At 34.6% G+C, this 17,151-nt stretch overlaps 3 protein-coding genes across 3 annotated transcripts in view; all 3 read right to left on the bottom strand.

The window, feature by feature from the left end:
• The window catches only part of LOC112051619 (protein ELYS), a 41,338-nt gene extending 40,707 nt beyond the window's left edge, over window positions 1-631 (bottom strand). Inside the window, exons 1-2 of the mRNA XM_052885905.1 lie at window positions 492-631; window positions 280-412 (exon numbers count right to left, since the gene is read on the bottom strand). Of these exons, the coding sequence (XP_052741865.1) occupies window positions 280-412; window positions 492-588 (230 nt within the window). The 5' untranslated portion in view covers window positions 589-631. The remainder of the gene's footprint in view (window positions 1-279; window positions 413-491) is intronic.
• On the bottom strand, window positions 492-9,034 carry LOC112051610 (sperm motility kinase). The gene is made up of 8 exons (XM_024090327.2): window positions 8,807-9,034; window positions 6,944-7,048; window positions 6,592-6,853; window positions 6,079-6,361; window positions 5,571-5,678; window positions 4,914-5,107; window positions 4,024-4,208; window positions 492-3,703 (listed from the first exon to the last, which is right to left on the bottom strand). The coding sequence occupies exons 2-8, from the start codon at window positions 7,010-7,012 to the stop codon at window positions 2,732-2,734; spliced, it is 2,073 nt and encodes a 690-aa protein (XP_023946095.2). The 5' UTR covers window positions 7,013-7,048; window positions 8,807-9,034; the 3' UTR covers window positions 492-2,731.
• A 2,276-nt stretch (window positions 9,035-11,310) lies between these two features.
• LOC112051599 (leucine-rich repeats and immunoglobulin-like domains protein 3) lies at window positions 11,311-14,337 on the bottom strand. The gene has a single exon (XM_052885901.1). It carries the CDS (start codon window positions 14,073-14,075, stop codon window positions 11,715-11,717), a length of 2,361 nt encoding a protein of 786 aa, XP_052741861.1. The 5' UTR covers window positions 14,076-14,337; the 3' UTR covers window positions 11,311-11,714.
• Between the last annotated feature and the right edge of the window lie 2,814 nt (window positions 14,338-17,151).

Below are 17,151 nucleotides of genomic sequence, written 5' to 3'. Positions count from 1 at the left end.
GCCAGCATATGTAGTGTAGGAACTTGAAGTGAAGAACTTGAAAGAATGTGTTCATAAGAAAACATCTGATCACCCTACCTGACCTACTCTACCCAGTGGTGAAAACCAGATGAAAATCTGTTTGGTAGTTTTTGAGTTTATTGTAAACATAAAGATGCGGCAAAGGATTTCCTTAATATGTATATTTATAGGAGTTACAGTCAGAATACATATACTCATAGGACTTACAGTCAGAAAACATTAATTTAATATTGTATAAATCTCATAATTTAAACTTACCTGAGGCCATAACCAAACGTTCTAGCGGCTACTTTTAGACCGCTTCGTAAATCAACTACGCAGAATTTAGGCCCGAGCGCTAGCCATCCATACTTCGTGTCACGAAGAATTCCGCCCAAAGGTAATGTTTTATCTGAAATTATAAATAATGAAACCGTAAATACTTTCATTTTAAATTAAGCTAATAAATAAAAGATGTTGCCGATACGCACCTGAGAAATCTTCAGTTGGTTGCAGAAAACTAAACACAGCAGGCGATAAACTAGTAGTTTTAACTATTGAAAAAACACTTTCTTGTAACTTTTGCATCGTTTGGCGATTTTATTATGTTTATTTCTCTCAAAGAGGGTAATAATGTTTTTGAATAAAGGTTAGGCGACAATGTTATTCCATTCCATAATTTAACTTGAGTTTGCTAATTTGTTACGATAGGTTACTAGACTTATACTATACTTAAATTATTAAGATAATAACGTTAATTTCAATTAAAATCACATTACAAGATTCATTCGGCGAGTACAAAATTCTGACAAAAACAGTCAACTGTCAAATTTAATTTAATTTTGACATTTGTTTTGACAGAAAAAACAAGACAAGCCGCCATTTTTTTATTCGGCCCTGAGTTCTAACCTCACTAGTCGTGGTTGATATTCATTCAAGCACAGACGAACTATCTCAGTAGAATCGAATTACATTGTAAGGAATCGAATAATTTAAAATCGAACTCAATACGATACTTGTTAGGCTTAGACCATTCTTTTTAATGGTCTAAAAGTTCTTAGGGGTTTTACAAGGACCCCATAGAGTTTCGCCATGTACCTACGTCTGTTTGTCCGTCCGTCTGTCCGCGGTTTTAGTGCAGAGAGGCAGAAACTACTAAAAAGCTGTTTAAAAATGTGAACAAAGTGTTAAAAAATGTGAACAAAGTGTAAAATAAAATTTTCCAACATATTTTTTTTTGTATAAAGTCGGAGCGGAGGATTAATTCCAGGAAATTAATAATCGTACTATAGATAGTATATAGCCTGGCTTATGAAAGTAGACTGCAATCGCCCGCCAGATTTAAAAAAATATATAAACAAATTAAAAAACATGCATTTTCATAATTTGTTTAAATTATTTTTTGTTTGTGAATACATTACCTGAAAATAAGTATTAAACTCAGTTATTCCAATATTTGAACTATAATTTTCAGAATTTACTGCGATTTTTTTTCATTTAGCGGGCGATTTCAGACTCTACTTTCATTAGCCAGCAAAACTCTAGTGTGAGGATTTTTGAGTTGATTAGAATGATTACTACGGTGCTTTGAAGCTGTGAAAAAAATCAATTAAATTAGCGTAACAAAACTATGGCCACATATGCCACAAAAAACCTCTAAGTATTTCGAGTTTCGACATTCTCAAGGAAATCAAAAATCTTAAGGTAAATCCGGATGCAAATTATATAGCGATTTGGAAGATGCGCGCGGAATGATGCCGGCCTCGCGGCTCGCCCTTACGTTACTGTTGATACCTAAAATATTGTAGCAGCCTATTGCAAGATGTTTCGAAAGTTTGGGAAAATAAAACAGCATAATTATGTGCACATTATTATAATTGATACATATGTAAGTATTATTTATTGTACTAATTAAACCTGTTTTAATTAAGGTGTCTTGTCTTATAATATTAAATACCTCATACTTAATTACAGTTTTATTACGACATTTATATTAATAATAATTGGTACAATTTTAGCATATTATTATAATTACTATGAGTATGCATTAAATGTGTGTGTCTGACATGACCGATAGATCGTGGAAATTGAAACTTCTTACATAAAGCCTTAGTCCAATCCAACTGTGGAAGTCTGTAAGTCTATGGTGATGACGAAGTATAAGTATACCTGCTAGCGGGCGCCCGCGTCTTCGTCCGTGTGGAATTAAGTTTTTCACAAATCCCGCGGGACCCACGGATTTTTCCGGGATGAAAGTAGCTTGTGTGTTAATCCCGAATAAAATCTATTTTCATTCCTAATTTCAGCCAAATCGCCGCAAAATTGACAAAGTTTCATACAAACTTTCATTCCCTATTTTGTCCCCTTGGGGGTAGAATTGGTCAAAATCCTTTTTTAGCAGATGCCTACGTCATAACATCTACCTGAATGCCAAATTTCAGCACGATCCGTCCAGTGGTTGGCATTGCGTTGATAGATCACTATGTCAGTCTAGCCTAATTAAGATTCAGAGTTTATCAATACAAAGGTATACTTATTTATTAAAAATAGGAACGACAATTCACTTATTTGTATAAGGTCTTATACATATCATATTCTTAGATATAAATTAAAAATCATAATAACTAAGTACATATTATAATTATTTAGTTTCGAGACCGTAATATTACGGAGTAACAATAACTAACGAAAAAATACGAGAATGTTAAGTAGAATTATTTTTTGAGCAAAGTTATGATTTTGTTCTCCGACTGACTTGAGTTACTGATACATTAACAGTATTTCTATTGGATTCATTTGCATGTGGACTTATTTTCATTTGTCCCTGTACTATATTTAACATAGAAGTATATGGACTATCTAATGGTTGGTTATTTTCATTTTGTAAATTATTTTCTATTTTTTTATGTTTCATTGACTCATTTCTAGTGCTGACATTTTCGTAGGCAGAACTCTTCATAGATATATATTGTTTTGTAGGTTGGTGGGATTTTGATATTTCTTTATTGCCTTTACCTGGACTAAATCCATTTTGTGTTATAACAGGATTATTGGGTGTTGGAGTATTATTAGAATTATCAGATTCTTTGAGCACATCATTGGTGTTATTATGGTTTTCGAGAGAGCTGTTTCGGGTCACCTTAACACTGTTTGATCTAGAAGAGTTACCCGTGGAATGAAGTGTAGAAGTACTATCTCTGGTACTTTCTAGTTCTTTAGAAAATACTTCCTCGCTTTTTTGAAATCTCTGAGCGTGGGTAGATAGTGTATTTGCTGAAGGTGACTTTTGGTGAAGAGACGTCGCACTTAATGATCGACTTGGTGAATTGTTTGAAATTTTATCTACGGGTGATATATATCTCTCCGTTTTGATTTTGGCATTTTTTGTTGAAGTTTCAATAGATCCATAAGCGCTGTCTTTTGTGGAGCTATGTGACGTGGATTCATCTTTCACGCCATACCTTCTTATTACATTTGCTGGAGCGACAGGTTCGATGTTTTGAACGTCATACGAAAGAGGGTTTTTTTCGGTAGGTCGATTAACACCATCAATAACCTCTCCTGTTCTAGGATTTATATGTTTTTCAGTATCATAACGCAGACTAATTTTTGTATGACTTTCATCTATAGGATGAGGTCGTGATCCATCTTCCAATTCGACATCACTGTCATCATATGCGCTGGGTTCGCAGGCAGCTTCCTCCTGTAAAAATACAGAATTTCAATATAAAATGAAAGCACCAATGTTATTTTTTATGTGAAATAAAATATAGAATGAAAGTTTTGCGGAAATCCATAATCGTCATTTTCGGCGAATATCATGATCTAACGATAGAACGACAAACAAATACGCCAATAAGGTTTTGATGTCATTGCAAATCCAATAAAAAACCTAAAATAGTGAGGCCTTTAGCATCGCAATTTTTTGAGGAAATATTGAAAACATGCAAGCGAATTGGAAGAGTACATTGTCAAGTGGTTGTTGACCAAATTCTTAATTTAATTTAAAAAATAGGATGGTACCTCTTCATCCGCTTCTTCGATAACACTATTTTGTATCCATTCACGTATCCTTTGTTTCTTGGCATGACGATCAACTGTAGTTTCAATGCCATTGTCTCTAAAATGTTTGAGCAGTATATTCTTTTCATTAGGATCACTATGAAAACTGTACATTGATGGACATAGCTCGTCAATATCTCCTCCAGCTGAAATTAAATTCAAAAGCATCATAATATAATTCTCGATTTTTATCTGTATGTTTCTTAATAAATGCAAGAGAAGAAAAGCGCATTGCACTAGAGGCCAAATCACCGTTTAAAAATAGGGGTAGATAGTAGCAACCATGCGGTATAGTTGGGTTGGTTGGTTGGGGCGGTGCGAGAGGTCTGACTATCATGCGAGGGGACCTAAACCAACCCAATACTGTTTTTTCTTTCTGATTGTGTAAGTGCCTTAGGCGTAGATTTTGATAGGGCTAGAGTAGAATCATCGCCTGATGGGGCCCGAAGACAGAGGCAGAATAGATGGGTGGAACGACTCTCTAAGTGCGTCTCCTCTAAGAATCTGACCGCAGTTTAGAAAGCCCCGAGATTTTAAGTTAAAAAGCCCACATCCGTGTAACTTCCGATACCGGAGACCTCGTCTTCACCAGCGAAGACGCTTAAGTTTGTTTTGCCTGAGAAACATTGTCGGTTGTAGTGTCATCGTCAGGATCGTAAAGGACAATTTTGGGCGTCTAGATCTACAACGTGACGTTGGAATCTGGGGTTTCGTTCCAAGCTTCAACCACTAGTTGGTTGGGGTGGGTGGCAGCTCCCTCAATATGAAATAGTGTCTGATATCTTTCATTAATGGTTTTGGTTCGGAGCAAACTCTTACTTTATGGTTAACATGAATTTGTTGTATCTTACCAACTCTATCTTGATATCCTTTGGCCATCCAACGGTCATCATAAAAACGAGATAATTCCGTAAAGTTTGTTGCTCTCTTTTCTATACGTGGCTCTACAAATTTCTTGAACATTTTTTGCGCTTTTGTTGACACCATTTTCCATAATTTTGGTTGTCTTTTCAGAGGGTTAGCACTGTTATACCAGTTGTAGTAGCTTAAAAAAAATAATTATGGCATACATTAATTATAAATTCAGGAATTCTACTTTCAGTGCAGTTAATTTTTTCATTTAATTCTAATACTTATTTTAATAGACTTTTAGATTTGGATTAGACTAGGATTTACCTATTTTTTACTACTATTATTAATGTCAATAAAAGCTACTTTAAGTTCGAATAACGAATAACAATTTTTTAATTAGCAAGTTTCTTAATAATTGTATTTTTGAGGTTTCCAGTTTATTGAAAGTGGTCTTAATCTTAACGCACAAAATTTCAAAAATGATTAAGTTTTTGCTCCAAAGATCAATTATTCCAGTAAGTAACCATATAGGTATATTTCGTAACTATTAACAACATAAGTTTAAAAAAAAAAACATAGCTAAACTAGTACCAGCTATGATTATCTTGTATCCAAGGTTATGTAATAGGTGCTTATACGTATTATATCCCACATACCTATAATAACGTGGATCGTCAAAAGCTGCCTTCTGCCACGGCAAACAACCAGTAAGGCAAATAAATATAACAATCCCAAATTGCCATATATCATGGGTTATTAGCGCTCTGGAACAAAAAATAAACTACGTATGAGTAATGGCTTCCGATTTTTCATTCTAATATATTTCGGGCATAATCTGACAGTTTGTTTAGATTATAGAAAATAGTGCAGGATTTAGGAATTTGGTTTTGAAATTTGATAATTTTGCATTTAAATAATTGGTCACTTAAATTCACCCTAAATTTCAAATCTTAAATTCTAAATAGGGATAAGCGATAAAAAGTCTCAGCATAGCATATTTTTTGTGATGTGGCAGGGGGAACCTCTTTTTGAAGAAACGTTCAAAAGCAATTTTTACATAATTATTTTAATTACAGTTATCATTAGGCATAGTGGAGTTTGAGCTTAGGGAGAGATTTTAAGCCCCTAGCGATTTATTACTAAACAAAAATATTACAATATTACTTGTATGTAATGTCCATCGATAAGCGCAAAACTTCTGGTGGCGAATACGGCAACCATTCATTTCTTCGTCTCACGACAGACTGAACTTTTCTCGTTTCACCGAAGTCACACAGTTTTATCCTAGAGAAATCCGATTTGAATATAAGGATATTATCCAGTTTAACATCTCGGTGGACAAGATCTCGTTGGTGTAAATGTTCTAGAGCAGCAGCTAACTGTTTTGCCACTCTTTTTGTGTGAATCTCTCCTATACCAGTGTCAAGCATGTTTGATGTTAAGTCACCTGGAATTAAATTTACTTTATATTATTCCCTTATATTGAGAAAAGCCCTTGTGATTTCGTGCACAACAAAAGAAAACATCCGCATCCATAAAGAAAATAACATGCATTATAAATTTAAGCCTTGGCGAAATTCCAATAAACACAAAGCTGGTACGTGTTGATTCGATTGCATCTAAAAGTCAAATTAACATGCTGGGAACATAAAACTTAAAGCTCAAACATGTAGATACCTAAAGGAGCATATTCCTGACAGAAGACGTAAAAACCGGCAGTCTCAAAGGCAACGTCGAATGTGGTGACGATGTTTTTATGTGCACTTAAATGTAAGCCGTAATGGAATTCTCTGTAAAAATCTCTTATTGCTACGTAAGGCTTTGGTAAGGCTTTCAAAACTATTTCCGTGTCAGACGCTCTGTGTTCCACTAAAAGAATTTTTCCGAACCATCCTTCACCAACTATTTGTAATATATCGAATTCTTCAACCAAGCATACCTAGAAAGTAAGTCATATTACTATTGAATTATTAGATTCATTTAAAACTAAATATTAGGTATCTTATAGAAAACGTATGCTATAACTCACTTTTTCCAAATCAAACTCTCTAATCTTATGTATTGAGCCTGTTAGGGCTCGTCTTTGTCCGCTGTTCATCTTTTAATGCATATAAATACAGTCATCCTTTCAGGGCTGAAAATAGAAAGTTATTTTAGTCATCCTGACAAACCGTTTGGGCTACGTTTAACTAACCAGGATTAGTTGATTGGGATCTTAATTGGTGTTTATGAATTGATTTAAATGTCGTTCCAATTTCACAAGAAATTGTTCAGTGAATGATCTTGGCCGATTGCCAGTGTGAGATGTCTACCCCAAAACCAGACAGCTGTCCTGACGTCATAGTGACGTCACATATAGTTGTACTTCTCAAATGTATGATGCCCTAGGTTTGGATCGCTTTTCTTTTTAGGTTATCTTATAATTTAATAGGTTACACGGTTCGTTACATTGCTTTTATGGATACATTATGATAATAATTTGATCTATTAAACTTGTGGGAAAAGATATTTTGGATTTATTTGTATATTTAACTACATATTATATATAAATACTTTCCAATAATTATGATATTGGATGAAATAAGTACCTACCTACCTAGGTAGGTATATACTAGCAGGGGCTCGCGACTTTGTTATTCTCATCTATCCATAAGCATTACAATAATTTATGTTCTAAAGATGTATACCTACCTAAGTTGTATTATTATACAGTGCCTATTGTATAAGTTTCATCAAGTTAGTTTCCTCTTAAAGATATCAATCTAGATTCTAGAACAGCATTAAATAAATAAATATTTAACCAACTAGGATCTAATCATCCTTTTAAATGGTCGTTTAGATTTGAAAGACGTTACCTTTGACTTCGGGACCTAAGTAGGTAGGTAAGTAGGTATTTGTTATTTGATAAATCCGACAAATTAAATCACGATTTTCAATAAGTAGGTACCTAGGTAGAGTTTCTCTAATATGATATGCAGAACAATGAAATGCTGGAAACATTAACATAAGTAGTAAATTCTTTAAAGACTTACTTAAATTACCATGAAAGAACCTTTTTACCAACCTAATTTTGACTATGCGTATATGATGTTAGATTGTGTATTTTATATAAATTAACCATAAAATCTATATAGGTACAGATAAATAAAATTGAAGTTTTAATAACAAAAATTATAATGTGTAACCTAGAGTAACTGCTTTGTATTATGAGCTCTTTAATAAAATTAGTTCAGTCAGGAGTAGTCAGGACCAATTTTGGTAGAGCATTTTCACTAGAAGAAAAAGGGGAAATTTATTTTTATTTAAAAAATTTAATAAGTAAGTTGATAGTAGGTAGGTACCTATTCCTAAATGAATGTTTATTTGCTTATTCAAATTGAAACTCTAGAAGTTCAAAACGCAATAGACCGTTTTGAAGCGATTTTTTTTTTAAATTGATAGATAGAGAAACTGATGCAGAGAGAGACAATTTAGATCATATCGGACCAAAAGATAAAATATTTGAAAATAAAGATTATTTTACGTAGACGAGTTCGCAGACGTCGTCTAGGTTTAGTCACTAGTAGGTTTAGTTACTAGTACGTAGCCATCTACTGAAAAAATATCTCTAGCTAGTTCTTTAAATAATATTGAAATATGATCAATAATAATACTAAGTAGTCTAACTGTAGTTTGTAGATTGTAGATCGTACCCTGTGATTTTATCAATATGAATTTAATTGAAAATGTTTAATTAATAAATCAAGGTTTCGTTTAATTAAAGATATTCCCATAGTCTATTTATTACGAATATTCTAGACAGGTACCTAATTTTTTTTTACTTTAGTGCTTAATTTCTGTAAATTAAGATAATGAATTGATTGAATTGTATTAATTACTGAATTTTTTTTACCAATATTCAATAGATCAATCCCATGTGAAAAGGCAGGTTCACGAACACATGGAATGAATCCAACACTTTCACAACTCTGTCACATTATGTTAACCTTTCTTTACATCACAATAATGCACTTAATTAACACAAGAATAGAGACTAGATTGCAATGGCTCTGTTTTATTCTAGGTTTGCGGGTAGGTCGACCGGCGCTTGCGTTTCGACTGGCGCTCATATGAAGCGACACCCGGCCAGTTATTTTCGTGCTTCGCGTTCATATGAAAATCATTTCATAGTGAAAACGTAACGATCAACGACCCGATCGATTTTCGGTCAAACTTCGTAAATATATGGGGTTAGGAGTTAACTTCTTTACCTACCTGAAAAAAGCGTATGTAACTACATCGTTTTGTTCAAATTGCTAATGATAATTTATACTAGAGATAGGGCACTAGCGCATCAAAACTGAGGCGGACAAATGTGTGTAATTGTCTTAATTTTATTCCCATAATAAACAACGAACGTTTACAAATAATACCTAAATATCGTCTACAATGTCGAGCTGTATGTTCATCATCATCATTAACAACCCATATTCGGCTCACTGCTGAGCTCGAGTCTCCTCTCAGAATGAGTGGGGTGAGGCCAATACTCCACCATGCTGGCCCAATGCGGATTAGCAGACTTCACACACGCAGAGAATTGTCTTAATTCTCTGATGTGCGGGTTTCCTCACGATGTTTTCCTTCACCGTTTGAATACCGTTCATAAAATGCACACAACTGAAAAAAGTTGGAAGTGCATGTCCCGGACCGGATTCAAACCCACGCCCTCCGGAATCGGAGGCAGAGGTCATGTCCACTGGGCTATCACGGACTATGTTCAGGAAGTGCAAAAACCATATATTTTCATAAATATAGAATGGAATTAAAGACAAAATTGTGCATGTGTGCACTCAGTGGAGTCGCTAAATTCAAACCACTTTTTGCGGTGATTTTGTAGCCATGTAACCTATCTACCTATAGTATAAACTTATCATTCCAAATTGTTGTTTAGTTAGGTACCCACTGACATATATATATACATACTAGCGGACGCCCGCGACTTCGTCCGCGTGAAACTCGATGTAAACCTACCTTACCCCTACAAAAAAAAAATATCCTATGTCCTTCTCCTGGCTCTAAACTACCTCCCTGCCAATTTTCAGCTAAATCGTTTCAGCCGTTCTTAAGTTATAAGTGGAGTAACTAACTCGACTTTCTTTGGTCTTTAGTGATTACTACCAAACTCCGCGGTTTCACCCTTTTTGAAGTCGATTAAAAATCTAAATAATATTGTTGAGAATCCGAAAGCAGTAAATCTATAATAATATTATAAAGCTGAAGTTTGTTTGATAGTTTGCTTGCTTGAATCTGCCTGAAATGGAAAAGCCAAGATCGAGCTAGAAGCCTGAGTTAAACGATATTTTTTAAAGATTTATGAGTACCTATGACACAGTACTTAAGATTAGTTTGTTGTTCGCTTTCTTGTTTGATAGCTTGTTGCCTTAGACCATCTTGTTGCTTATCAGAAAAAAATAATACAGCTTCAAATGTTACTTCGCCGCTTTGGTACACCTACGCCGGTGTACCAAAGCGGCGAAGTAGCGAGCATTTTGCTCGAGGACTTCGGTCCTGATTGGTTGTTTGGTTGAGTCCTGGGTTCGATCCCCGGCTGGTCCGACTGAGGTTTTGTTAATTGGTCCAGGTCCGGCTGGTGGGAGGATTCGCCCGTGGCTAATTACCGCCCTAACGGCAAAAACGTACTACCAAGCGATTTAGCGTTCCGGTACGATGTTGGGTAGAAACCGAAAGGGATGTGGATTTTCATCCTCCTCCTAAAAGGTTAGCCCGCTTCTATCTTAGATTGCATTATCACGGTGCGATTGTAGTCAAGGGCTATTATTTAAATAATATCTATCCATACATATAATAAATCTGTAGAGAGGTCAATTCTGACCTAATTCTAATTCAAAAAAAATATATTTTTTAAAATAACTATCAGGGGGTGATTAGTGATCGATACTGATACCAAAAATGCAATCAGTAAAATTTTTGTCTGTCTGTCTGTATGTTCGTTATAGAAACAAAAACTACTCGACGGATTTAAACGAAACTTGGTACAATTATTCTTTATACTCCTGGGCAGGTTATAGTATACTTTTCATCACGCTACGATCAATAGGAGCAGAGCAGTGAAGGGAAACGTTACGTTGGGAAAACGGGAGAAGTTACTCCATTTTTCCAGCGACACTACTGCAAGGGCTGGATTAAAGAGGTGTAAGGGCGGACGAAGTCGCGGGCGTCCGCTAGTACTTAATAAAGATAATGATTAAAACATACATACAGCCGAACGTAGAACCTCCTCCTTTTTCGAAGTCGGTTAAAAATTTCCAAAAAATCTTAGTCAAAAAAGGGCCTTTCAAAATTATTATAGCATAATCATATTATAGCTTATTAAACATAAAAAATTAATTAATTAAGATTTTCTATGATAATTCAGATTTTTTTATTAAAAATTTCTAGTGCACACCATATACCTAAAAATGTATTAAACGAAAAATCGAAAATTTAAAAAAAAAACTCAACTCCTTGAAATTCTTTGTTTTCGTATTTTTCCCTATGAATGAACACAATACTTATACTTAGCTGTATACCCAACTGTTTTCTAGAAGTAGGTAACATTTTGATCTACCTTTAGAATATAAAATAAATTTTACAATTTTTAAACATTCTCATCAACTACCTTTTTATGGTGTAGTTATGAAATTTGGTGTTCTAGATAAGCTTACAGGATTTCATTAGTGAACCAAATGTTATGTTTTCACGTTGAATAGATTTTGAGTAATTATGTAAACAAAGGTGGCATCAAATGGGTCGAGTAAAGACTACATCTGCTTGTCCCCCATTCTCTGTTTGGCTGTTGCACTACCGTGCATCTCGAATAAACCTAACATATCTTCTTCGTTGACCGTAATTGCAACTGGAGGGAGTACTTTTAACTCTATATCCTTTTTAGTGACAAGTTCATTAGTAATTTTACATTCATAATGACCAGCGTCACTGGACTCTGCTCCAATAATAACAAATACTTGATCATGTGCAGTAAAGAAATGACGTTCAGTTGGTACTATAGGTGATCCATTCTTAAACCATTTCAGCGCAGGCTTAGGTGAACCACTTATCATACACTGTAATACCACAGAGTCCCCACTTGTCACTTCTTTGTTCTCCATCATTATAAATGGTGGTTCTTGTAAAACAGATAAAGTTGCATTGGCTATGATAGTCCCAGCTGAATTTTTAGCAGCGCAGCTGTAAATTCCCATGTCTGTGGTTTTGGCATTAACAATAAAGATATGATGAGAAGTTGGCATCATGCGTCTCTCTCTTGCAGCAGGGAAGTCATTCTCACCATCTTTTTTCCAAGATATTTCTGGTGGAGGGTCACCAGTTGCTGCACAATTAAGAATTGCAGTGTTACCAGTTTTTACAGTTACATTAATTGGAGTATGGGTAAATTGTGGAAAGGTGACAATGTCAACTACTGCTTCGGAAGAGTATGTGGTGCCAAATTTATTGCTGACCACACATTGATATTTACCGGAATCAGAATTTGTCACGTCAGGTATGCCTAATACAGAAGTGGCATAAGGTTTCCCGTGTTCTCTTAAAGTAACATTCTCATATACTTGGGGATTGCTGATGTTACCACTATTTTTTTTCCACAAAAATGTCATATTACTGAATGGTTTAGATGTGGCTGAACACACTAAATTTGTAGATCGATTCTTTATTGCTAGATGAGTGTTGGGGTGTTCTGTTATTTGGGGTTCAGGTGAATCCCCACAATTATCTTCGTTGAGTCTAGAGATTACGACTCCTCTTACTTCTGCTGGGTAAGCACATGTCGCTGTGATATAATTTTGCTCTACTTTATCTCTGATCCATTTAACTAACCATAACAATTTGCAATCACATATTAAGGATGATGAATTCAGATATAGCTTTTTTATTTTGGATGTTGAATTGAAAGAATGCTGTTGAATTGATGTGATATTGTTTGATCTTAAATCCAACTCAACAACATTAGATAAGCCTTCAAAATCTCTTGAGCTTATTGATTTGATGTGATTATCTGACAAATTAAATTTCACAAGATTCTGGAGTTTTGAAAATGGTCCTGTCATATTTTCTACTGTCCAGGATATTTTGTTTCTATTCAAAAATAGTATTTGCAACTGCACCATATGACTAAAAGCTTCCTGCAATATAGCAGATATATTATTGTAACTCAAATTGAGGGTGAGTAAGTTAGTCAAATGTTGGAATGTGCGATTTTCTATCTCAATTAAATAGTTGTGAGATAGGTCTAATTCCTTTAGACTGGGGCAAAATTCCCAACTACCAAAATCAATTTGGGTTATTAAATTATTTGATAAAGATAAAGTAGTCAATGATTCCAGGCCATACATCCAATCTTTAGATATATTTTGTATTCTATTATGATCTAATTGTAACAAGTTCACAGATTTAAATCCAAAAAATGCACCATCCATTATGTTTTCAATATTATTATATTTAATTTTCAGTGTAGTCAGACTAGACAATCCTCTAAAGAGCATATCTGTGATCACATGTATTTTGTTATGATTTAGTTCTAAAATTTTCAAATTGGACTGATGCTTAAACAGCTGATTGGGTAGTGATACTATTTCATTTCTGTTCAACTTCAATATTACCAAGTTGGTTAGATTGTTAAGAGCACCTTCCTCTATCACTTTAATGTGATTGCCGTTTATGCTTAATGATTTTAGAGTACTGTTTGCAGGAAAATGACCAATGTTTATTGCACTTATGTTGTTCCTATTAATGCTGATTTCCTCTATTTGGTTCTGGTGCAGAAAAATAGGAATGCTAGTGAATGCATCATCATCCAATTTCAAACTTTGTAAGGATAACAGACCTTCAAATACATTGGTAACATCGTTTGTTAATTTATTGTAATTTAGGTTTAATTTCCCCACCCACTTTGGAATTCTTGGCACTGACACCAAATTTTTTTTCGAACAGTCTACATATACATACTCTTCTAAACAGTCACATTTGTGAGGGCATTCAATGTTTTCATTTTGAACTGATATTGGTATCATTAACACGATAACGATAGTTACAATCGTGAGCAAACGGGCGCATCCCATTTTTATTTTACAGATACATCTAATGAGGCTTCTAGAAGTGAGATGCATTGATCATATCAAAACAAATGGACAAAATCAAAGGCACCCGAGGCCCTGTAAGCCGGAGTCCTACAGGCTTCAGCCCTGATATCTCCAATTTTTACTTTTTAGTTTTTAAACACACAATAAGCTAGTCAGGGAAAGTGCAGCATAATAGACTGCAGTTACAACCTAACTTAGAGATGCAAATTTAATGCAACCTATCATATATTTATATCTTTTCAAAATTCAAAATGAGTAAAAAGTAAATAATTAAATATTATTATTTATATCTTTACTAATTGACGTTTGTGATAGTAATAAAGTATTCTGTGGTAGTATTCTATGATCTATGATATTGAATATGTCTATGATGGTAATATTAGACTCCGCACCACGAAAGAAGTCCCGCGGCTAAATACGACTTAAAATTGACAGCGCCTACACACATGACATGACCTACGGACCTTAGACCATTAATAACTGGACGTGGTTCGCACCCAAATTCACCAACAAAAAAGTCTGTAATTTTTTGAGGGGGACGAGGTAACATCGAAAACATTTAACACCATTAAGTATATTCTGTGTCCATACACTACACACAACTATAAATTTGACTCGCAATACACACACGCGTAATTTTTACACACACTAACAAACACATTGTGCACAGTCAAAATATATACAAGCAGTATACTCGGCCGTATTTTTGAAATAAATATTTACAGCGCGCGGTACGTAAACATGTGATAGGGCTGCCTGCCTCTAGCATTTTAATTACATTTGCCAACTTTGTATTTCCATTTAGTTTTGTGATTGTAAATATACTTTTTTATGTAAACAAATAAAATATTTTGTAAATTGTAGTAAAATAAGAAGTGATCAATAAAATGCGTGTTGTTTTTTGATTGGTAGATTTAAATAAGGCTGATACTAATCAATGACCTTGAAGGATAGGTCGTATTCATCTGTTTATTTTGGTGATGCCATCTAGGTATTACCTCCACACTACGTGACCAAATATTAAAAAACCGGTCAAGTGCGTGTCGGGCCACGCGCAGTGTAGGGTTCCGTAGATTATGTTAGCCCTTATGTTTTTCTCAATTTCAAAGCCTTTATTTTTCCTTATATTATTACATTAAACAAGTTTTTCAATTAATAAGAGTAACAGTTTTAATTTTTTTTTCTATGTTAGTATATTGTTAGTGTATCTGTTTTAAATTTAGTATGTTAGTGAGTTAGTCTTATTTCTAATTAATAAAATCTATTTAACTAGTAAATTGAAATTGAGGTATAGCTCGCGTTTTGACCTCTAGTATGAAGTCAAACTACTGCTTGCATATTTACTGTGACATTGCTTAGACTATCCACAGATTAAATACATAGAATATTCGATTACTGATCGATGTTTGGCTGTTTCGTCAAAAGAATCGATTCTTTTTATAAATTGTTTTTATTAAAAATTTAATAAAATACTTTCAAATGAAACCTTACTCCATCTTTTGCTAAACTACAAGTTTTTGGCCGTTTTTATGCCATTTAACTACACAAACCGGCATTTTTAGGGAGCTCCTTACACGACGAAAACGATTACAACAATGAAACATCGATTCTGTAGCAACAGGTTTTATAAACGCATTAGATCATAGATTTTTGATCTTTGCCAGAGGGGTAACGGTTAGCGAACCACGTCCAGTTATTAATGGTCTAAGTTCTATGTCCATACACTACACACAACTATAAATTTAACTCGCAACAACAATAAATGAAACGTTACTCCATCTTTTACTAAACAACAAGTTTTTGGCCATTTTTTATGCCATTAAACTACACAAACCGGCATTTTTAGGGAGCTCTTTACACGACGAAAACGATTACTACAATGAAACATCGATTCTATAGCAACAGATTTTATAAACGCGGTTAGATTGATTTTAATCTTGGCCAGCGGAATAACGGTTAGCGAGGCAGGTCCTGTTAATAATGGTCGAAGCCTAGGACCGCCTTTTACCAAAAGTTACAATGAGCGCCTTGACATTAGCGCCGTGTCTATGGGACTTGTTTCGTGGCGCGGAGTATAAAATGCTATTGTAGAGTCCTTTTCATAAAAGAACTCCCGCAGCTAAAACCTGAACTAAAATTGACAGCGTCATACAGATTCCAGTACACAATGGGTTGTGATGGGCCATGCTTTGCAATGCACAACTATAGGCCACGATAACTTGTCTGCAATGCGATTCCATGCATCATTGACCTGAAAATCGATTAAATTATGTTTAGACGAGGCTTTTCTATCGTCTGTGTTCATCAGAGATAATGACATTCTGAGGGATCTAAAATTCAATAGGGATGATGACAGTTTTTGAAATAGTATATAAATTAGGAGTATGCTAATAGTAAAGCAATTTTGTAAAAAACAGGGTATCTGCGATCATTACTTTCGGAACTACAGTTACAGGCACTTAAAGGGTCAGATTTACGGCGCTGCCGCGGATCCCTGAAAAACGCCCCATGCAAAATGGCACGATTTAATGACGTCGTAGGTCCACAATGATCGTTATATTTGTTATTTGTGCGTATAAGTTTAAAGTTCATGTATTAATAAATGTCACATCTAATGTAAGTAAGCTAAAACTGTATGAATTTCATCTAATTACAATAAAAGATTGTTAATAGATTTTGAAATTTTATAATCTTATTTTGCAAACATTCGGTAAATCTTTGCTTTTTAAGTATAAATTGGATAACATTGACCTTATTTACCCGAATGTATCATAAAAATCAATATATTTAAACCTAGTCATCATCCCTATTAAGTAACACGCAACAACTAGCTGTCCCGAATCTCGATCAGCGGTCGGCGGTGAGGGCGAAATATGCAATGGGCGATTGTGTTCACACCACAGACCACGATACGTCACAATTCCTTTGAAGTGTGCCCGAAAAATCGTCAATTTCCTGATTGTGCGCCATGGCCCACGATTGACAATTGTGAGCCACTATGCTTCATCATTCCCCGGACACAATGCCGATTGCATTGTAGTGGGCCAGAATACGCCATTGTGTACTGGACACTTTACACATTAATGACAATAAGACTAAGATC

Source organism: Bicyclus anynana, chromosome 15, assembly GCF_947172395.1.
Source record: "Bicyclus anynana chromosome 15, ilBicAnyn1.1, whole genome shotgun sequence".
NCBI lineage: Eukaryota > Metazoa > Arthropoda > Insecta > Lepidoptera > Nymphalidae > Bicyclus > Bicyclus anynana.
This window is presented reverse-complemented; position numbering and strand designations above follow the sequence as displayed.